The following is a 23691-nucleotide window of genomic DNA, read 5'->3' on the forward strand; positions in this document are numbered from 1 at the left end:
AAAAAAAAAAACCTGGCACATGTAATTGTTAATCTACTGCCATTGTTGGCCCTGCTTTGTATTTGGACACCCAAAATCTAGCACAGTGCCTATTATACAGTAGGTACTCAATAAATACTTACTGACTGATTATGAAGATAAGAATTGATGCAATGTGAAACAAGCACAACCAGGAAAACAATAAAAATTATTACAAGTATATAAATAAAACAAAAACAAAATATCAAAATTGTATCAAATGATAAGCTTGGTTCTAAGCAACAGATGGGAAACCATACTGTCCCTTTTGGGGTGGGAGAAGTGGAGAACTCAAAAGTGTGGGTCGATTTTGATCAGTTTTGCTGAAATACTTCTTTTCTCATATGTGTGTTCTGGGGTAGGTTTTTTTGGATGGTGCTAGTGTTGGTGGTAAATCTTTGTTATAAAGGATGACTCTCACCCAGTAGTGAAAGAAGATTATAGCTGGAAGTTACAATAAAAACAATTATTTTAAAAGAATTTCATGGGAAATATGGAGCATATTTGTTGTTCTGTTCAGGCCCTGAGGGCAAAAATAGGACTCAATGGGAGAAGTTACAGGGGATGATTTTGACTCATTAGGAGGAGGCACTTCGTATTTGATCAGCAGCCTGTCTTTAAAGGCTGGATGAGCATCTGTTAAGGATAGCATGCTGATTCAGCTATTAGAAGATCTGAATTCTTGGTTTTATATTTGTCTGGTATGAGAGATCCTTCAAATGATTAGCCCACTAGGTCTTACACACTGGTGACAGCTGAGAGAACTTGAGATACAGACCCAGTAATGGCACTGCTGGGTCAAAGGGCCATCAATACACCATCAACAAGTAGAGAACTTCTACTTGGTCTTGAAACTCAAAAGTTTAGCCTTTTTTCCTGCTGCTGCAGGTGAGAAGCTGACCCCAGTCTGGGCTTAAATTCAAAGATTCTAGGCTCTCAATGTTTGCTGAATGCTCATACTTCAAAGCTGATGATTTCAGATAGTAAGTATCCTACCACCACTCACTCTCCCAACATCTTAGATATTGTGAATCTCTGCATCTCCAGCTACTTCTCAGCCTATAAATAGTCATTTGGTCCTCTCTGTAGCTCAGATGGCCTTACTGCTGCTTGGCGTACACACTGCTGCCTTCAAGAGCGCAGGGCTACTTCTTCAGCATGATCAAGCACCAGAGAAGGCTATCATTAATGAATATTTATTTTAATTTTAAAAAAAAGCTTCACTGCTTTTTAATTATTCCCCTTTATGTTTTTTCTCTCTTTCATCCCCAATAACAGCACTCGTCGGGGACCGCACCATTGGGGCCGAAGACCAAAGGGAATGGTGATCTCATCTCCACAGCAATCCTTCTGGCTGACTGGAGGAACAACAACTAAATCTGGTTCTGACAGGGAGCTGAAGCCATAGCTTCTTGTCTAAAAGGCCTCAGAGGACATGGAGAAAGCAAAGGATTTTTGGCTCTGAGGAAACATTTTCTTACTATATGCATCCTAGTAGCTAATTTTGAAGAATACATTTTAGCTCAAAACAAGATCAAAATTCTTTAAGCTTTTTTTTTTTTTTTTAAAATAACCCAACCTCCTGATTTTACAAATGAAGAAACTGAGAAGCAGGGAAGAGGAGGTGACATGACATGCCCCAGTCTTTCAAGTCCTGAGATAGCCTTTAAAGCCAGGTCTTCCAATTCCACACCCAGGACCCTCTGCATCAAATTACATCCTGGGAGACTATTCCTTCTCGCCTGAAAAAAGTGGTTTTTCTGAATGATTGTAATAAATTGATTAACTGAGCTGAAGTGACCCAAAACTGGTAAGTCACTTGATGTTTCTGGGACTCAGTTCCCTTGCCTGTAAAAAGGGGTTGAGTAAGGTTTCTTCCAATTCTACAATTCAAGGACAACAGGTCATGGGGCTTTGGTGTTTGGAAAGGATTTTAAATGACTATTCAGCCTACTTATTTTTACAGATGAGAAAAATTTGGATACTACAAACTAACTTGATTAGCAAAGTGATGTAATCATTCTGTTGCATCAACTCTTGTCTATAAAATGGGGAAACACAAATGGAAATACTTTAAAAAGGAGAGGAAAATTCAAGAGATCTTTTACTAATTATAACTGACAGGTTTAAATGGATATTTCCTGCTATTCCAAAGGGTAACTATTTCTAATTCCAAAAGCCTGAGAATAAAAAATGAATGTGGCACTGCTGGGCTCAATCTTCTTCTCTGGCCCTCACCATGGCCACCTCCTCCCTCTAATCCCTCAGAAGCACCCTGTGGCCAGACAGGAAGAGGCTGTTCTTGGCCATGCTGGACTCTCACTGGTTTTGTGCGTCACGTTCAATACTCTTTCCTCCAGATGGATCAAAGTTCACTCAGTGGTGAGTCACTCCCTCTCATCTGGTCTCTTGAAAAATATTCATTTCCATGGACCAGGAAGGCTAATTGGTTCTGCAGCAGGATGCTTAACAACCAGGGAGGCATCAGTAGCCTATGCAGAGTTGAGCTAGTGTAGACCATCTCCCTGATGGCCCCATCTGACTCAAGGAAATAAACATATTTATTTTACCCACAAACAACCCCAAAGGAAGGAATCATTTTCAATCCCCCATTATTCTATATTGATCTTGAAAATATCATAAGCACCTAGAGTAGTTCAACAAAAAAGTTGAAGGAATAGGAAAAAAGACTAAACTTTTGAGTTTCAAGACCAAGTAGAAGTTCTCTCAGCTGTCACCACAGTGTGTGAGACCTGGTGGGCTAATCATTTGAAGGATCTCTCATACCAGACAAATATAAAACCAAAAAACTTCCTGAAAAAAATGAACATTTCCCCGGCAGCACCTAAGAGCAAGAGGACTGAGGTGTCTAAATCATATGAAAGCTAATAATGTTTAAATCAGCAAAGGTAAGGCAATCCACCAGGCTTGGCTTATTACAGTAAGCAAAGAAGTGAAAGGGAGTGAGGGCATCACTTATGTAAAAACAAAACAAAACAATACCAGATTAACAGGGATCAGTATTCTTGATTGTTGCTCCCTTGTTAAGTGACCTCCCTTCTTCTTAGAGTTGTTACCCCTTCAATAAAAGGAGGAGTAGGTTCCTTTATTCTTTAGATTTGACACCATTCAAAGAACCCATCCAGCTCTGACACTTTGGTATACCTAACTTACTTTTCACCTCCAACATTCAATACTGACCCTGAAAGACTTAGGTTAAAATCCCAATGGTATTATTTTCCATTTGAATGACACTGAACAATAGTCATTAATTTTCTTTGAGCCCTGGTTTCCATATCAGTAGAATAAAAGTGTTGGAAGCAAAATTAAACTGCTACAGAAATGGAAATCATTTCAGGCATAATATAAAGAATTTTTAAATGAATTGAAAATGATATAACTACATGAAAAGTTTCAAAGCACAAATAAAAAATACAAATCTAAATATCACCTAGAATTCATTTCATATCTAGGAAACTGACAAAAATAACAAAGAATGAGAAAAATCAACACTGGACAAGTGTGTTAGAAATATGACACACTAACAGACTGTTGGTGGAGTTGTGAACTGGTACATCCAATCTGAAAAGCACTTTGTAAATAGTTTTGAAAACACACACACACACACACACACACACACACACACACGTGCGCACTCGCGCACGCGCGCGCCCTTTTACCAAAAGATTCCACTGCTAGGCAAACACTTAAGGAAATTAATGACAAAAAATATAATGGCACTTTTTTTTTTTTACACTAACAAAGAACTGGAAACAACAAAGTAAATGCCCATTTACTGGAGAAGACACACCTCCCTCAGCTTCTTTGCAGGAGACCATGGGTGTGGAACACTGTAGATAAGATTTTTTAAAAGATATGTTGGTTAGTTTTGTTGAATTCCCACATCCACTCCAAATGCTGGCCCTTTTTAAATTTAAAGAACAGCCCTCTAGGAGAGGTAAGCAGTGAGAAATATAAATAGATAAAATTTAATTTTAAAAACTGAAATTATTCATGTAAAGGATTGCTTGCCATCTGGGGGAGGGGGTGGAGGGAGGGAGGGGAAAAATGGGAACAGAAGTGAATGCAAGGGATAATGTTGTAAAAAAATTACCCTGGCATGAGTTCTATCAATAAAAAATTCTTTAAAAATAAAATAAATAAATAAATAAATAAAAACTGAAGTTATTTTTAGTATTCACAAGCTTCTTTAAGGGTTTTTATTCTACATAAGAGCCTAAGTAGTAAGATTTTCACTCTAAAGCTCTATATTTGACTACAATCTCTGGCAGGTCAAACAATAGTCTATAAGTTTAGATATTTATTCTCCTTCCCAAAAAGTGATAAAAGAACTGAACTTTCCCTATCTCACAAGAGTCTCTTTAGTGGAAGACATACATGGGTTCCAACCTCAACAAATGAAATCAAATTGGATCATAATGTTCTGAGCAGCAGCAATGGACCTGGATGATGAGGGCAGGCCCGAGGCTTTGTTGAGATCAAACAAGAAAGGTTTCCACCTGGCCTTCCATTCTATCTAATGGTTTGTCAAAAGGGAGATCAGAATGGGGGGAAAGCTTTAGAGCTTAAGAGCAAAAAAAGCACCTGGAAAAAGGGAATGTAGCGTCATTGTCATCTGCCTTGGCCACAATGCCTCCCACTGCATGCCAAAGACCACATTCCAAAGGGGACACAGGCAGGCAGAAATACACCTAGAGGAAGGCAACCAGCGCAGGGAGGGGAGTAGGAGACCAAGGACTGAAGGAACAGGGGAAGTTACCCTAAAGAAAGGATTTAGGGGAGCTTATCACTTCCTCCAATTATCTAAAGGACTATCATGGGGGAAGCAGGAGTAAAGTTGTTACATGTAGCTCTAGGAGACAAACAGGAAGTGGGGAGGGGAACATAGTAAAAGGGATTTCAGTTCCATAAAAGGAAAGACTTTTTAGTTCGAGGGGTCTAATGATACAAGGGGCTTCCTCTGGAGGTAGTGAGCTCCCATCCCTGAAGTTCAAGCAGAGCCCATTTCTATGGATTTTGGAAATGGACACATTTTAAAAGATAATGAGACAGGTTGGGTTGTGATATCTGTCAGTCTGTGAGTTTTTCTGACCCAACTCTTGGGAACAAAGAGTGCTTAATCCCTGCAGAACAATTTATTTTCCAGATACTCTCAGCTGAAGCCAAACTCGCCTTTGAAAAATATTAAGAATTAGGAATCCAAATGACACATTCCATTCCCACGTGCAATCACTTTCTTTCCCTTTTCTTTCAAAAGCATCAACCTCGAGTTTCCAGGTTAGTCCCCCACCACGCCTGGTCAGAAATTCATTCAGTTACTCCCTTACTGTCACCAGCTACAGCTGGTGGACCCAAAGTATTTCACCTCAAAACTCCTTTGTGGTGCGATCTCTCTCAACTAAATGCCATGTGCTTCCGGGGCATCCTGAGCCCCTGGAACCCCCCTGCTTAGTCAGGATGTCCCCCCACCCTCTGAGGCAAGTCTGTAGTGCCCCAGGGGAAAAAAAAAAAAAAAACAACTAGTTAACTTCCTCCCACAATGCCAGGAATGCAAGCCTCCTGGCCTTGTATTTATAACCCTATTCAGCAGAGAGAAATTCAGTCCAAGGGGGTAGGATCCCCAACCCTCAATATATGAGGGAAAAGAGTGGACACCTCAGAGTCAGAAAACCTGGGCTCTCCTAGGAGGCCCAAGAAAGTGCTCTCTTAAGGCCCTGGTTTCCCATCTGTCAAATAACACTGCTGGCAATATGTTGATTCTGCCAAAGAGTTGAAAGTAACCCCAGGAGAACATGAAATAGTCCCATTAGACTACTGACTAAGGAGATAAAACTCCTTAAACTTCTTAAGCCTCAGTTTCCTCCCTTGTAAAATGAGGATGGGGTGGACTAGATTACCTCTCAAATCTGTCTCAACTTTGAATTCTATATAACATACAGTTTTAGACCCAAAAGAGAGACCAAAGTAAAACACTCCTTGCCCTCAAAGAACTGGGATAAAACAGAAACACAAACAAGTAAAAGAAAAGTCATCTGAAGTGGGCAACAAGGGCAAGGAGGTAACAGCACCTGAGAAGAATCTAGGAGGAAGGAAAGGATTATGAAATGAGGAGGGATAATTCCAAGGATGGGGGAGGTACAGAGATGAAGGATAGAACACTGATCTCAAAACTGCTAATACAAACTGGTTCAAACATAGAAAAGGAATACATATATAAAAGGGAGTAATACAAAGTTTGGAAAGGTAGGTCAGAATCAGATCCCAACAAGTTTGATAGGTGAGAATGAGTGGTTTTCATTTTAATCCAGTAGGCCACAGGAAGTCACTGAAGGTTTGTGAGTAACTGAGTGAAAGATAGATTGAAGAAAGAGGAATCTAGAAGCAAGGGAACCAATTAGGAAAACTATCTTCCTGACCCTTCCTGAAAACTAGCAATGGTGCATCCTACACTCTTACCACCTAGTTCTACATACTTCACAATTCAACTTGAAAAATACCTTTAAAATGATGACAAAACATCATTACATACATGCTCTCATTTGATACTACCAAGTGTTGACTGAAGAAACAAGGCAGGAGATCTGTGTGCTATTCTGTGTACCCACATACGTGCTGAAAATTGAATAAACTCAGATTCAGCAGACCTAGAATGTCCTCTACTGACCTCAATACCAATTTCTTTCACTTTCCCTTACTACTTCTCTGCTCCTCCAGTACCTTTACATTATTCAATAAATCAATAAACATTAAGTGCCTACTGCATACTGGCACTTGTGCAAAGTGCTAGAGATACCAAAAGAAGTAAAACAACAATCCGAAAGGAGTTTGTAATCTAAGGAAGGAGAGGTAGGGGAGACAAAACAGAAAAACAAATCTATACAAAGCAAAGTATACAGAGGAGATAATTAGCAGAGGAGGGCTGGGGATTAATCTAGGATTAAAAGGAACTGGGGAAGGCGTCTTGTAAAAGGTAGGATTTTAGTTGGGATTTAAAGGAAATCAGGGAAGTCAGTAATTGGAGCAAGAGAGGAAGACCTTTCCTGGCATGGGGATCAGATAGAGAATATGTCCCAAGCTGAGATGGAACAGCCAAGAGGCCAGAGTGACAGGATATAAGAGTACAAATATACGAAAACTGGAAAGATGGGAGGGGGCTGGGTTATAAAGGGCTTTGACTATCAAACTGAAAATGTATTTTCTCCTAGAAGTGACAGGAAGCCCCTGGAGTTTACTGGGGGGCGGGGAGGTTAGTTGGAGCCATGCTTTAGGGAACCACTTTAATGGATGAGTAGGGAATGGGTGATAGTGTCACAGGACCACCCAATATGGCAGACCAAAGGAGCTGGACACACTGTATCTTGACCCCAACACTATGATGTCACTGAGTGGGGAGACTCAAGGCAGGCAGACCAATCTGCAAGAATTACAGTAATGCAGGTAATAAGTACTCAGGGGGCGGCAGTGTCTGAGGAAAGATACGGCAAAGATGAAATAGAGAGACCTTGACCACAGTTTGGATCTGGGAGAGAAGGGGTCCAAGACAACTCCTAGGTCTGAGGAACTGGGAGGATAGTGTTGCCCTCTAATAATAAAAGCAAAGGGAAGACTGGGGAAAGGTGTAGGGGCAAAGATGATGAATTGAATTTTGCATGTCTAAAGATCATCCAATTTAAGATGTCTGAAAAGGAACTGGAGATGTAAGATTGTAGGTCTGTGGATTTGGGGAAGGAAAAGTAGATCTGAGAATCATGAAGGGAGAGAGAGAGAGACAGAGACAGAGACAGACAGAGGCAGAGCCCTGAGGGACACCTAGGATTATAGGCATATTCTGGAAGAGGATCCAGCCAAGGAAACAAGAAGAAAAGGTCAGAGAACCAGGAATGAGGAGTATGCTGAAAGCTTAGAGAGAACAGAGTATCAAAGAGGAGAGATCAATAATGTTCAAGGCTGCAGAGAGGCCACAGAGGATGAGCATAGGGATCACTTTCTCTCTTTGTCCTCTTCCTAATAGCCACATTGGTTAGAACTCACTGAAGATAAACCACCTTAAATGTAGGCTTGTCTGCTAAAATGAGATGTCTCTGAAAGCCTTGCCCACTCCTATCTATTCTTCACACATTTGCCAAAGTGATGTCCCTAATCATGTTTCTGCCCTCTTCAATAAACTTCTGTTCTTATTATCTCTAGTATGAAACAGAAATACTTCCATTTGGCTTTTAAAGCCCTTCACAAAATGGCTCCAACTTCTCCAAAACCTCCTCAACATTTCCTACATTCCAGCCAAAGTGGGAGCTCTGTTCCATACACAAAGAAATCTCCATGTCATGGTACAACTACATATTTTGTCTAGAATATACTCCCCTCCTTACATCCACTTCATGGAATCATTCATTCTCTTTAAGCAACAACTCAGCCATCAGTTTCCACACAATGCCTTTTCTGGTGTCTTTCCCCTAATTCCTGGGGCCCATTGGAACTAACATGCATATATTTTGTGAATAGTTTGCATATATTTATGTATGTACATTGTCTTGTCCAAAAGAACACATACTGCTAGAGAACAGAAATTGTTTAGTATTTCTTTGTTTTTCTACCTCTAAGCACCTAGCACAGTTCCTGTCACAAATACTAATAAATGTTTATTGACTGACAGGAGAGATATAAAAACACAGGAGAAAAAATGGAGTCACATTTTTGATGTAAACTAATTCAAAGAATAAGTACTACCTAACTGGTACTGTAATTTCAGCTTAACTGTATCCCAATGGCTATCATGTAGCTGGGAAAAAATGAATCTAAGCCACTGGTAAGATGAATTGATGTGACTGAAAACAATTCACAAAGAATAATCCTGATTTAATTCAGTCAACTAGTATTTATCAAGTGATTAATATGGACCAGGTTCTGTACTAAGCCATAGATATACAAAGGCAGGCCCCCTCAAAAGTCCCCAATCTCAAGGAGCTCATTTTCTAGTGGTGGAGACAATCTGCAAAAAGAAAAAAATGCGCTCAAATGTATGAGGTATAAATGAAAGATGAGCAGGAAAAGGCCCTGAGGGAGAAAGGCTCCTGCAAAAGACAGGATTTGAGTTGTCTTCAAAGAAGCCAGGAGCCAGAAATGAGGAGAACTCCAGGTTTGAGGGACAACTGGTGAAAAGTCACAAAGCTAGAAGACTGAGTATTATATACAAGGGAAAACCAGAAGACCAGTGATGTGGAAAAGGAAGGTTGTGAAGAGCTTAAAAAGACAAGAGTATTTACAACTAGTTCTGAGGGTAACAGGAAGCAACAAGGAATTGGACATTCTCGTGAAATACAAGCCCAATAATGATCAATGGAATGTGGCAGACAAGGAAGCCAATGCCACCTGAGTCTACACTCAGAAAATTAATTCACTCTGCCCAAGCTGGTATGAATCATGTTCCATGTTTAGACAAAAAGGGCTACTTAAGGAGGCACAAAATGACCTATGTCCAAAGGAAGTGGAATGAGATGGGAAAAAGCCTAGGAAACAATTGGAAAAAAAAAAAATGGCAAGAAGAGCTAAAGTCATTGAGGCTGAAGGAGGAAAGATAGGAGAAAGTCACTATCTTTAATGAAAAGCTATTTAGACAAGAAAAATTACATCAATTCTGTTTGGTCCCAAAGGGCAGAATCCACTGTAAGATAAATGACTAGAATATATAAAGGTGTTAAATCATTCCACTACTTAGAAAAACTTTCTAGAGAAAAGGGCTGCCCAGAATTGCATGTCTCGGGAAAGTGTCCCGTGAAAGCCTAAGCCCTACAGATGTCCAGAAGTTGGATGACCACAAGAAATCCTGTTCAAGACCCAACCTACATGAAATATCTTGAGATATTTTTCAGCTCGGAGATTCAAGGATTCAAGATTATATATTTACAGAGATAAAAAGAACCTCAATGGTGACTTTGCTATAACACTTACTGAAAAAAGTATTCCTTCTATAACATACTTGCCAAGAAGTCATCTGATCTCTGCTCATACTCCCCCCCCCCATCAATTTTATTTTCATTTTAAACTAATACCAAATAAAATGAGAATTTCTAGGAGAAGACTGTACATGAAACTCCTCCCACACACCCCCTAGCCAGAACGAAACTGCAAAAGCCTATCACATAAAGCTTATAACTTTCAATGTTGTCCTTCAGTTAAAATACATTAATTAAAAGTTCCTACCAAATGTCAGATACTGTGCTACCAAATGAAGGTAAAAATCAGTTCCTGTTTTCAAGGAACTCACATCTACTGGGGAGATAACATGGAAACCACCACGTACAAACAAGCTATGCACAGGATAAATAGGAGATTATTAGAAAAAAAGCACTATAGTTAAGAGGGATCTAGGTTTCAGAAAGGCTTGGAGAGACATGAACTGATGCTAAGTGAAGTGAGTAGAACCAAGAGAACATGGTACACAGATATAACAACATTATGTGATGATTGATCCTGGGCAAGTCACTTAATCCAGTAGCCTCAGCAAAAAAAGAAAAAAAAAAGAAAAAAAAGATTATGTGATGATCAATTGTGATGGACTTGACTCTTTTCAACAATGAGATGATTCAAGCCAGTTCTAATGATCTTGTGATGGAGAGAGCCATCTGCACCCAGAGAGAAGACTGTGGGAACTGAGTGTGGTTCACAACATAGTATTTTCTCTTTTTGCTGTTGTCGTTTGCTTGTATTTTGTTTTCTTTCTCATTTTTTTCCTTTTTGATATGATTTTTCTTTGCAGCATGATAATTTTGTGGAAATATATATATATATATATAAGAATTGCACATGTTTAACATATTACTTGCTGTCTAGGAGAGGGGAATGAGGGGAAAGGAGAGAGAAGAAATTTGGAACACAAGGTTTTGCGAGAGTGAATATTGAAAACTATCTTTGCATATATTTTGAAAATAAAAAGCTATTATTAAAAAAAGGGGGGGGAATCTAGGAAGGTTTTCTGTAGAAGATAGGATTTTTACTGTGACTTGAGGTGGAGATAAGGAGGGAGCACAATCCACCCAATGGAATGTTATATGAAAAGAGCGAGGAGGCTCTGCGCTGCTAAATGGAAGGCAGGAGAAAAGTGGGACTAAAGTTATTGAGGGTAAATGTAATCAAATGAGGTTTTTCGAGGCTGAAGACATGAGCATGTTTGTAGGCAGAAGGAAGCAGACAGGGAAAGACAGCAGATAAGTGAGGAAGTGGGGGTGACAGTAAGCAATCTGGAATGGGATCACTTATATGCGTCGTCTCTTCATCTGACACAGGGATAAAGGAGATGTGATAGAGACATTTGGATGATGTGAGATGAAGAGGGAGGTCTCAACAAATGGCCTAAATTTTTTTACTGAAATGTGAGACAAGTTTTAGCTGAAAAGAAAGGGGAAAGGGGAACCCAGGGGAGTTTGAAGAAGGATGAAAAGGTTTAGAAGAGTCACTGTGGTGAGTGGGGTTGTGAGTTAATTAGGAAGGACTTCTTTAGTATAGAGAGGTCCAACTGAAGTTAAGTAACATAAATTTGTAGTGGACCTAGTCATCACGGTTTTATGACTTTCTTCACCTTCATTAAGAAATATGTGTATAGGGGCAAAGGCAGAAAGTTGGGGAGTGATCCAAGACACTTGGAAGGGAAAGACTGATGATAGAAGGGGACAAGGGAGTCAAGAGGACATTGTATAATTGAACTGGTTCACTAAGGGGTCAAGGGAGGAAAGTATAGCTGATGGAGTAGTAATGACCTGACTATCCTCAAACACGGGGATTTCAGCGATCATGAACAAGGAAAAGGTGTATTTATGGGCGATAGTAAGTTCAAAGGTATAACCATCTTCGTAGCTGTCCTGCTGATCTGATTCGTTTTGTTATTTTCCTTTTTTTTTTTTTTTCAGGAGGGAAGGAGTGTGGGAAGGTATAATTAGAAGAATGAAGAGCCCTATCTTTGACTATCCTCTCTTTACAACTACCCCTCACAACAGAAAAAAAAAAGGAAACAAAATTACATAATCAAATGAAATAGTTTCAGATGACCAAAAATCTTCAAATATTAGGAGAAATCCACTACTTTTTGAGGCAGTTCATAGCTTTTCCATATCTCTTTTTAGGTATATTTTCCTTCCATCTAGTCAAAATTTTTCCCTTTGCAACACTTTCTCTCACTATGCTCCCCATGCTGCTCTTAGCTCACCCTCTAGGATCAAGAAGCACAAGTCCAATCCCTTTGGTGGTTTACAATCAATTCTTCATATGGTTGAAGACAACTTGTTCCATGTTCTCTTTTCCAAGGTAATATTCTCAGGTCTTTTGATTGATTTTCAAAGGGCATGAACCTCAGCCCCATGATTAACTTCTTAATATCCTTCCCAAAATGTAGCACCTCCAACTCTTGATGTGATTTGATCAAAGTAGAACAAGCAAGACTTTCTCTCATTTCTAGAAAATATTCCTTTCTTGATGCACTTGGCTGCCTTTCCCCCTGCCCCCAATTTAACTCTGGGAAAAACCAAAATTCCCCTGTTTATCCTTCAGTATTCTTTCCATTCTGAGCTTGAGCCCTCTTGACAGCTCTAAAAGAAACACACTAAGCTTCTGTATTAATACCCTGTTATGGTCTACATGGTTTTAGTTTTTGTTTTTAACTGGGGTGTTCCGTGAGTTCTTTGAATGTCTACTTCTGTTTCTTTAGAAATTTTGCACTTTTGTTTCCCACTGGAATTTTCTCTTCTTTGTGATTTCAGAATTTTATTTTTGAATGCCTACTATCCACTTGAGCTTTAATCCAGTATCACCAATTAGCTATAGGACACTTCCAAGTTGGATATAGTAGAGCCATCTTACAAACAATATATCCCAAACTCAACCCCACAACTTCCCTTTCCAAATTTCCTTATTTTATCAAAGTTAGCACTATCATTCCAACTTCCCAGGTTGGCAATTCTGGCATCATGCTAGATTCCTCACAATACATGATTACTTATTACCAATTTGGTTCCTAAGTACACATAAATAACATAGCCCCCTAATGGGTTTCCCCGCTTCAAGTCTCTACAATTCATTCTGTACACTGCTACCAAAGTATTTTCCTTAAACACAAATCTTACCATGTGACCCCCCATATTTGACCAATTCTAGTAGCTCCCTCCTATCTCTATAGTCAAATACACACTCCTCTGGTTAGTATTTAAAGTCCTATACTTCCTCTCCCACACTGTTGTGATCTAGCCAAAGTGCTCCTTCCATGGCGCCCATCTCCATGCCTTTGTATGGGCCATCTAATATGCATTGGAATGCAATCGTTCCTTCCCTGTGCCTCACAGAGTTCCTTTCTTTCAATATGTAGCTTAAGGACCATATTCTAAATGAGCCTTTTCTTATCCCTCCAGCTCTATTTTCCTAGTATGTTACTACTATGTATATTTTTGTTTCTGTCTCTACACACACACACACACACACACACACACACTCTGCATTTATACTTATCTTTCCCATAGTAAGCTCCATGCAAGTAGGGATTGTTTTATAATACGTGTTGAATGATGAATTGATCTGTGGGATAACTTCTCTTAATGATTTTCAGTTTATGGGATCTTTTCTTTATATCCTCTGAAGTATGCTTTCCTAAAAGCCAGAGTGCATGTCAGACTAAGCCCAGCTTCCTTCTCCTCAATCACAAATTCTAATATGAAGTACTCATGTGCCACTAAGGTTCCCATCCTATCTGCTCTTATTAGTTTCCAACCTGTTGATGAGAATTTTCTTTTGTTAGCTGAGATTATCTTTAAGGACAGTCAAAAAAATTACCCAGCTTTTCTGCTTTTAGGAGAATACATCCCAGTAGATTTTCAGACAACTGAAATCTTGTACTGTTACTTTATCATGCCTCTGTATCAAAAACATATCCCACTCTCTAAACTTTTCATCTGTTTCCTTTTTCTATCTAAGGTGGTCTCTAATATATTTCAGTGATATAATTGGTCTCATTTTCAAACAAAAAGCACCCCCTATTTTGGTTCCCGGATTCCAGCCCACAAATCTATCTACTTGAGATGCGATGCTACTTTACTCCACTTTTACCTATTCTGTTTCTTCTGAAAGTATAGCCTTCCAGAGTCATGTTCCAGTCATAGGTCTTTTAGCCCATTAAGTCTCAATACCTATGAAGTCAAATTTGCTTCCTATGTTCAGTTATTAAAAAAAAAAAAAATGCCTGACTTCTACCGCTCTCCCCCTTGAGATGACCACCATTTTTTGTTATTACTCATTAAATGTTTTTCAAAGGGTCAAAGTGAATTACAACAATTCACATTTCTGTATTACCTTATGCTTTACAAGCATTTGTTACGAAACAGCTTCTGTAGTTTCCTCATCTGTAAAATGGGAATAAAAATGCTCTCATCTGTTGCAAAGAAAACATTTTTCTGTGATCCCCAGTTGCTAAAGATCTTTCCCAAGACTTCCCAGAGCATTTTGTTTTATAACTTTTTCTGCTATCCCATATAATATGGTTATGTGAGTTTGTATCTAACCTCCTTACTAGAATTAATCTCCATTAGGACACAAGCCAGACCTTACTGAAGCACTAGCAATGAGATTGCATTCTGCACCATGAAGAAACTTAATGTTTTATTATAGCTGTAAACTCAATGCTAAAATAGAAATAGGAGCTATGCTTCACACTATGAGCTCCTCAAGAACAGGGGCTGTCTTTTGCCTTTCTTGGCATTTATCTCCAGCATGTAGCACAGAACAATACCAATCAACGTTAAAAAAAAATCCATCAACTTTCAACATCATTATATTAATGATATTCTTATTTCTATAACAAAGTGTCCTTCTCAAAACAAATTTGGCAAGTGGTTCAAGCATTAATTATCCTCATTTTATCAGCTGATGAAATAAGTCACACAGAATTTTGAATCCAATTCTCCTGAGACCATGCCACATTGCCTTTCTGATCATGAAGAGTACAGACAACAGACTGTTACTATGGCCCCTCTTCACAGCCTGTGTAAGACAGTGGCTCCAGACATATCCAAACTACAGAAATCAGGGCTAGTTTAAAAGACAACTGGCCTTTGGCTTATTCTTATGTCAGGGATGAGGAACCTTTTTCTTCCAATGGCCATTTAGATATTATAACACCATTCATGGACCATACAAAATTATCAACTTAAAAACTCAAGCTGTGGGAGGTTGTTGTACTTAATCTTCAGCTCATCATTGTCTTGCTAGGGGCCAAACCAAATGATTTTGTTAGGTTTTTTTATGGCCTAGATGCTCCCCATCCTTGGTCTATGTAAATACAGAGAGTCGAGGCCACTAGTTTTTAAGAACCTAAAATTTTGGTGAAACTGGTTTCCAGAACTCTCTTCTGAACCCACCAGTAGAAAGCCGCACAGCAAACCTTCCCTGGACCAATAATCTACTAAATGACTCTTCAACAATGAGGTGATTCAAGGCACTTCCAACAGACTTGTGATGAAAAGAGCCATCTGCTTTAGGAAAGAGAATTATGGAGACTGAATGTGGTTCACAGAATAATATTTTCACTTTTTTGTTGTTGTTCTTTGTGTTTTTTTCCCTTTTGGTCTGGTTTTTCTTGCACAGTATGATGAATATGGGAATATTTAAAAGAATTGCTATGTTTAATTTATATTGAATTGCTTGCTATCTTGGAGAGGAGGGGGAAAGAGAGGGAAAAACATTTGAAACAAGATTTTGCAAAGGTGAATGTTGAAAAGTACCTTTGCATGTATTTGGAAAAATAAAATACTACTTAAAAAACAACAACAGGATCTCACTCTTTGATGTAGTTCAAGGACAGAGAAAAACAGGTTGAATTCAAGATGTGGCAATACACCAAACCAAAGCTTTGGACTGGTTAGCCAAGCAACTATTGGCTAAGGTAGCAGCACATACAGAAAATAGTGTTAAATCAAATGTATTTACTTCTGGACAAGATCAGAGTTCTACCGCTAGACTTCCAGGGGCTCAAATTCATTAAGGATCCTCAATAGACATGACTATTGAGAACTTCCTCCAAAGCCTGTAAAAAACACACTTATAGATATAAAATACTATAAAGGTTAATTTCATGATATGGAACAGACACAGCTCTAGGAAAAGCTGAACATAAATTTTAATTCAATGTGGGTATACTCCACCAATGTACATCACAACCCATCAGTCTTTTTTTTTTTTTTTTTTTTTTTTTGCTGAGGCAATTGGGGTTAAGTGACTTGCCCAGGGTCACACAACTAGGAAAAGTGTTAAGAAGTGTCTGAGGCCAGATCTGAACTTAGATCCTCTTGACTTCAGGGCTGCTCCCTAGCTGCTCTCCCCATCAGCCTTTCAAAATTATATACTTTAAATGCACCAAGGAAGATTAGCTGGGACTTTAAAAAGTATCCTATTATGAATTTTTTTGTAAAGTGAAAATTCACTCCTTACTTAGAACAACTCCTACCCCAAAGATTTTAAGGAATTAAAGTCTTACTGAAAACTTAAAAATCTTAATATATTTTCTATTCAACTGTCTCTAAGATATTTGGTCCTTCCTTTAAAGTTTGGAGGGACTAAAACCTGCATTTTGATTGGTCACTAATATCACTACAAGCAGTAGTTGCTACTTGTTCAGTCTATAAAATAGTCCTCTTAGGAGCAGAACCAATCTGCATCTATTCTAACTTCATTCGTTACAATGGTTTGAGATCACTGTCACATTTAATAAATTAATGAACTCATTAGAATAGGAGTTGTAAATGTTGAACTCTTCTGGCCTGATTTATTAGCAAAGGCACTGTCCAGTGTTTTGGAAATTTCATATGAAATGTAAGAGTTGGTGAATTTATACCAGCAACTAGAGCTCCACTGTTGGAGGTGCTGCTCTGGCTAACACAGCTACTCCTGCCTAGGAGAAGAAAAAGGAAGCAAAAAAAGAAGAATCCAAGGAGCTAGATGATGACATGAGCTTGTGGTCTCTTAGACTAAATATATTTTGTAACTTACTGAATAAAAAACTGAACTTTAAAAAATTATATTAAGAGAGCCAAGAACTTGCAACTAAAACCTTTTAAGTATTTGTAATGGTAATTACTCCCTAGACATTAAGGCACCATTTAAATAGAATTGTGAATTGAACAAACCATTCTGGAGAGATAACTGGAACTCTGACCAAAGGGCTATAAAATTGTATATACCCTTTGATCCAGCAATATCACTGTAGGTCTATATCCCAAAGACATCCAAAAAGAGGGTTTGGGGGGGGAGGAAGGGCCTATATATACAAAAATATTAATAACAGCTCTTTTTTATAATGGCAAAAAGTTGGAAATTGAGGGGATGCCCATCAAGTGGAGAATGGCTAAACAAGTCGTGGTATACGATTATAATGGAATATTGCTACATTATAAGAAATGATGGGGGGGAGGAGTTGTCACCTAGATGGCACAGTAGATAGAGCACCAGCCCTGTAGTTAGGAGGACCTGAGTTCAAGTCCGATCTCAGACACTGGACACTTACTAGCTGTGTGATCCTAGACAAGTCACATATCCCCCAAATGTCTCAAAAAAAAAAAAAAAGAAAGAAAGAAAGAAAAAAGAAATGATGATCAGGCAGATTTTAGAAAAGCCAGGAAAGACTTACATGAACTGATCCGGAGTTAAGTGAATAGAACCAGGCGAACACTGTACACAGTAAGAGCAATATTGTACAATGATCAATTTGAACAACTTAGCTCTTCTCAGCAATATAATGATCAAAGACAATTCCAAAGGACTCATCCTGAAAAATTCTCTGTTCCTCCAAAGAAAGAACTAAGTCTGAATACAGATCAATACATATTTTCATTTTCTACATTTTTTTTTCATGGTTTATTTTTCCTTTGGGTCTGCATCTTCTTTTACAATATGACTAACATGGTAATATATTTCACAAGATTGAACAACTATAAGCTATATCAATTGCTTACTATCTCAGGGAGGGAGGGGGTAAAGAAAAAATAAATAAAACTCAATTTTTTTTAAATGAATGTTAAAAACTATCTTTACATATAACTGGGGAAAAATATGACTTTTTAAAAAGAAGTTATTTTCAAGTATTATGAACTTCCCCCTGCTTTCCTTAAACAGAGTATACTGAACATGGTATTTACTTTTATTGATAACTCAGCATCACTGTAAACCTCAGTTTCCTCATTAATAATATGAAGGAATTGAACTGATAGCTTTTTAATCTCTTTTTATATCTGGTCCTATGAATGACAGATAAGTGAAAATTTGCAATTTATACTTGTTTAATTATATTTAATTTTTCAATTTAGAGAGAAATGGGAGAAAGATATCAGAAAAAAAGATGGGAGGGGAGAGAGAAACAAGAAAAGGGAAGAGGAAAAAAGAGGAAACAGGAGGGAAAATATGCAAGCTGTCCTGGTATACCATAGACCCCACCAGCTCTTGTAAATACAGGAGTTGGATTAACAGAGTACATTGAGTCTAAGATCCTGTAGAAGCAGAGCTAACATCTGTCCTTTGTTCTGTTTGGCGTCTATTAAGAGGGTAGCAGTGGAGAAATGGTACATAAAAACTGTTGCTGCTGTTGCTGTTTAATTGTTTTTAGTAGAGTTTGACTCCTGAGATTCTGGGGATTTTCTTAATAAGGATACTGAAATAATTTTTGCCATTTCCTTCTCCTTTACAAATGAGGCCAACTGGTTAAAGTGAGTTGCCCAGGGCCACAATATCTGAGGCAAAATTTAAACTGAGGTCTTCTTGACTTCAGATCAGGCATTCTATCCACTGTGCCATCAATCTGCCATTAGTTAAAATACACACACACATAAATGCTGTAACACTGAAAATAACACTTTGTATACTTCCAAGGTCTTTTTCAACTTCAAACATAACTCCACAAGAACAATTAATGAGGGTTAATGAAACTAATAATAGAGCAGGAAAAAAGTGTGTATGGGGGAGGGGAGAGAGAAGAGAGAGGGTGTGTGCAAAAGGGCTGGGTTGTCAGCATCATTAGGTGTATTCTATGACCTCCTTCTTTCACCTCCTTTAAAAATAGCCTCAATATTTGCAAGTGATCAGATCTCCAGTTGCTTACCCTCTTCCCCAACTACTTGTCCAAAGAAACAAGTTGGAATAGAACATGGAACAAGAAGGGGAAACAGTTTCCTTCCTTCATTATTCTGCTTGAAAGCAGTGATACCTCCCTGTGCAACAAGAGAACTGTTCGGTTCTGCAAACATATTGTATCTAGGATATACTGCAACATATCTAACATATATAGGACTGCTTGCCATTTAGGGGAGGGGGTGGAGGGAGGGAGGGGAAAAATCAAAACAGAAGCGAGTTCAAGGGATAATGTTGTTTAAAAAAAAATTACCCTGGCATGGATTCTGTCAATATAAAGTTATTATAAAATTAAATTAAATTAAAAAAAAAAAAAAAGAAAGCAGTGATACCCATGATATCAGCAATGACACCCTTTATCAGTGATGAACGAAGAGAACTAGGCCAGAGCCCTATCTAAGCGAATGATCCCCCAATATATATGTCACATAGAGCTGATTTTCACTTCTCTAAGACCCTAAGATCATTTTTTTCTGGGGTGAGGGTGTGGAGGAATAGGCAATAGTACTTTACAAGTGGAGCAGGAGGACAAAGTACAGTACCATCAGTTTTTTGTTCCGCCCAAAGGAGGCTTTGTCAATGAGCCACACTTGTGCTCTCTAGACATCAGAGTCTGGTGGTTTAGGCATGTGTAACAGAGTAAAAACATTCTCACCTAGTCGGAGCTCCCCGAAATTGCCACATCCGATCTTCTTTCCAACCCGGAAATTTGGGCCCACCATTAAGACTCCCGAGTTGGTCCCCGAATTCCGACAGCCATGGGTGTTCCTTCCCCCCCCTGTCTTGGCCATTCTTTTGCCTTCCTCTGTCTCCCCTTTCCCTCCTCTCTTGTCAAAATCCATAAGTTTGTGATACCCTGGCCTCTCCACGGTTACGCTGCTGCCATACAAAACCCCAATCCGCCGAAACTCAAGGACAAAGCGTGGTTCTTCTTGTGATCAATACACCATTGCGGCCCAAGGCAGAGGCGGTGGGTGGGGTGAAGGGGAAAACGTCACCCACAAGCTCCCAGCTACTGAAATGTTAGTGGTTTCCAAAGTCCTAGTGTGGCTCTCATCTTTGTTGCCTGTAGGTCGCTCTTTGGTGGAGAAGGCATTCTGTGGGAAGGTTCCTTCCAGCTTAGATCCTTTGGCTCCCAGCTTCCAAAAAAAAAAAAAAAAAAAATTAGGAAACTTTGACGATTCTATTACTAATGACAATGTTATCAATAACTACACACATTTTTATAGTACATTTTGCTTTATAAAGTGCTTTCTTTACAATAACTAGTTGATAAAACATACAAGTAATAACAGATGCAGGGAAACAGAAAGAGCTCCAAATCTGTAAATCCAGGGTTCAAATTCTAGTTCAGCTAGTAACTACCTGGGATCGCATCTTTGGCACATCCCTAAACCTTTCTAAATCTTAGTCTGATACTAAATCCAGTATGTTGGGTCCTTTATCCTACACATTCAAATCATCACATAACAAGAAATACTAATTTTTTTTTCCTCCAAGAAAATTCTAGACTGAGGTCAATAAAATCAGAATCACTCCATAAAATTAATTAATCTAACAACTATTTAATGAAATAAGGGGAAAAAATGCAATCTCTGCCCTATAGGAGCTAACTGTAAAGGGACAATATACTATTGGTTAATATAAGACAAACCATGAGATAAATTACAAAGTAGTGTTAATTGTTAAGAATCATATACCTAACAAATCTTAGGAGGCCAGAGAAAGAAATGGCCACCACTCTACACTGGGCATACTTCCTAGAAGAAAATGAATTTAGCTTAGCTTTGAGGACAGGAGGTAGCTTTGGGGTAGGAACAGACAACAGGAAAGAATGCTGTTGAGGGCAAGAGACCCCACCTAACACCTGAGGTTTATTTTCTCACACCTCCTCAATGCCACAACTGCAGGATGCCACCACGTCAACTTCCCCCAATAGCAAGACAGCTGACAATGCACTTACCTGTTGAATTTTAGCCACAAAATGTCATGTGCCTTATCAGAAAGCAAAAAGAGAGAGGAAATATATTCTTAGCAAGGGCTGGGGGGTCAGGAGACCTTAATTCTAATCCCAGATCTGATACCATTATAATGTGACTTTAAATAAACCCCAACCTTGGTCACACTTTTTTTTTATATCAATAAAATGAGAGAAGAATTATAGGATGTCTCAGGCCACTTTGGGCATTAAGATTCTACTTCTCTCTTAGTTAAAAATGTTCCATCCATGTGGAAAAAGCAAAAGAATTGACCTGGTCTCCTAATTCTCTTTCTGACCCTCTTACACTTCTAGGGAGGAGTATAGATAGAGAACAGAGAGGAAAGAAAGTCAGTCCTTTGCCCAGGGAAGATAGCAGGACACTGCTAATAATAACCTCACCTGCACACAAGTCTTTAAAACATCCTTTACTGGGAAACCACCACAGGATGACCAGTGGGACCAGAACAAACCAGTCTGGCCCTAGGAGAGCAACAGGTCAGAAGAGGGGAAATCCAAATGGCTGCTTCTAGCAACTCTGACCTGAAAGCAGCCAAGGAAAACCATAAGGCCTGGAAGCTAAGTAGCTCTGGCCTTGGGCTTCCTCAGAGGCAGGTGTACAAATACCTCCATTGTTCTCAGGGAGGAAGTGATCTCAGGGGAGTCATAACTATGGGTCCTACAGCAGCCTGCCAGAGGAAGTCAAGAGGAGGCCCTGTGCCAAATGTACACACAGCCGTTTGAGGGCAGGGCAGGGCCATGGGGAGAAGCCAAGGTGCTCAAGATCAGTAGCGGTTAGGGGTCTGAATTGAGCAGAGCTTTGTCGGGGTATAAAAAGCCTCTTTTCAAGAGTGCAGGCACAGTCAATAGAGATTGGAAAAGTAGCTGCTCTAGGATAACAGAGGAAAAACTCCACTTTTGAGTTTTGTTTTCAAAGAGATGATAGGTAGCTAGGATCAATAAAGTTGACAAACAGGCTTCCACTCTGCAGCATTAGCTTACAGAAAGGTGGTTATATTCAATTCTTTCTCTAGTCTTAGTCTAGATAGTTCACTGCACAGATTAAGAACACAGTTTCTCTTGGAGGGAGTCTGTTTACTTTCATAGAATCTTATGCGTTTTTTTGGAAGTCTGAAGAGAATTCCAAAATGTCTAGTCTAAAAAAATGGGGCCTAGAAGGCTTGCCCCAAGGTTAAACAGAGACAATGCGAATTGAATCCAGGGACCCGATTCACTCCAAAATCTTCCTACCCAAAAAGGATACCTGCTTTTACCTTTTGCTCTTGTACCTATCTGCTTGATAAGAGGCTACACATTGAAACTTTTTAAAAGAAAATAAATGTGTTGGAGAAGCAAGAATCAACAGGGACTAGAAAACTGGAGACTATGAATATTTCTTAAAACATAAGGAATAAGATCTGAGTAGATATAGCAACGTAAATAATTTTTTTATTAAAGAAAGATGTCTTTCCTTTTATTTTCCTCTCTGCGACCAGTTTCATTTTGACTGAGATTTCAGATGAATTGCTGGGAAGTGAATTAAATGTAATTCTCCAAATACAAACATTTATTATGTGCAAGATTCTTGGTCCCAAAGAACTTATAATCTAACAGAAAAATATAAATTCTAAAATAAAATACATACAAAAGTAACTAGAACATAGGAGAGAGTGAGATAAGTAAGAAAGAGAGGCCTAAGCAAAACGCATGAGAAATTTGAGGAGGGAGAGATCACTTTCCAAAGTAGAGGTGGAGAAATTCAATTCAACCATCATTTGCTAATCACACTACCACTGTAAGGCACAATTGCTCCTCCTATTCCCCAGAGAATCAACAGGAGCTTCCTGAGAGAGGTGACACTTGAGTTAGGCATGAAAGAGAAAGTAAGGGCTTCCAAAGATAAAACTATAAAAGAGAAATGAGAAACACGAGCAGCTTAATAGGGTTTTAAATAGAAGCAAATATTAATAGAACACAAGACTAGAATGAGAGCTAAAAGTAAAGCAATTTGGCTATAACAGAATCCATATAAGGGATTAATAAGTTGTATGAAATAAAACTGGAGTCAATATTTGGAAGATGTTAAATTCTAAGATCATGATTTTATACTATGTTTAAAGAGCAAAAGGGTGCATCTGAAGGTTTTATTCAACAAGGGAATGTTATTAGAGGGGTGGAAGATGATAATGATGATGACAAAGATTACTCTGTCACCAAAGTAGAAAGATAGGTTGGAAACTTAAAGAGAACCAAGGAAAAGCCCATCAGAAGGTGATTCAATAATTTGCTGACTACTATATAAACAGTGCTTGGGATACAAGGACAGGAAATGACAGTTCCTATCCACAAGGAGTTTATAGTCTAATGGAGAAAAGACTGCAAATAAGGAAGCAGAATGTAATAAAGATAAGAGGAAGATTTAAAGAGGTAGGTGACAAAGGATAAAACAGAGTTCAAATCAGAAAGACCAGAGTTCAAATCCTGCCTCAGAACTTAACCATACAATCTTGGCCAACTCAATTAAT

General features: G+C 38.7%; 1 protein-coding gene across 2 annotated transcripts in view; it reads right to left on the minus strand.

The window, feature by feature from the left end:
- The window catches only part of CSNK1G2 (casein kinase 1 gamma 2), a 91359-nt gene that overhangs the window by 22791 nt on the left and 44877 nt on the right, over positions 1-23691 (minus strand). For both annotated transcript variants that reach the window (XM_051972253.1, XM_051972254.1), the window contains exon 2: positions 19844-20327. In XM_051972253.1, coding sequence (XP_051828213.1) covers positions 19844-20030 — 187 coding nt within the window. In that variant the 5' untranslated portion in view covers positions 20031-20327. The remainder of the gene's footprint in view (positions 1-19843; positions 20328-23691) is intronic.

This window comes from Antechinus flavipes, chromosome 1, assembly GCF_016432865.1.
Source record: "Antechinus flavipes isolate AdamAnt ecotype Samford, QLD, Australia chromosome 1, AdamAnt_v2, whole genome shotgun sequence".
NCBI classification, from domain to species: domain Eukaryota; kingdom Metazoa; phylum Chordata; class Mammalia; order Dasyuromorphia; family Dasyuridae; genus Antechinus; species Antechinus flavipes.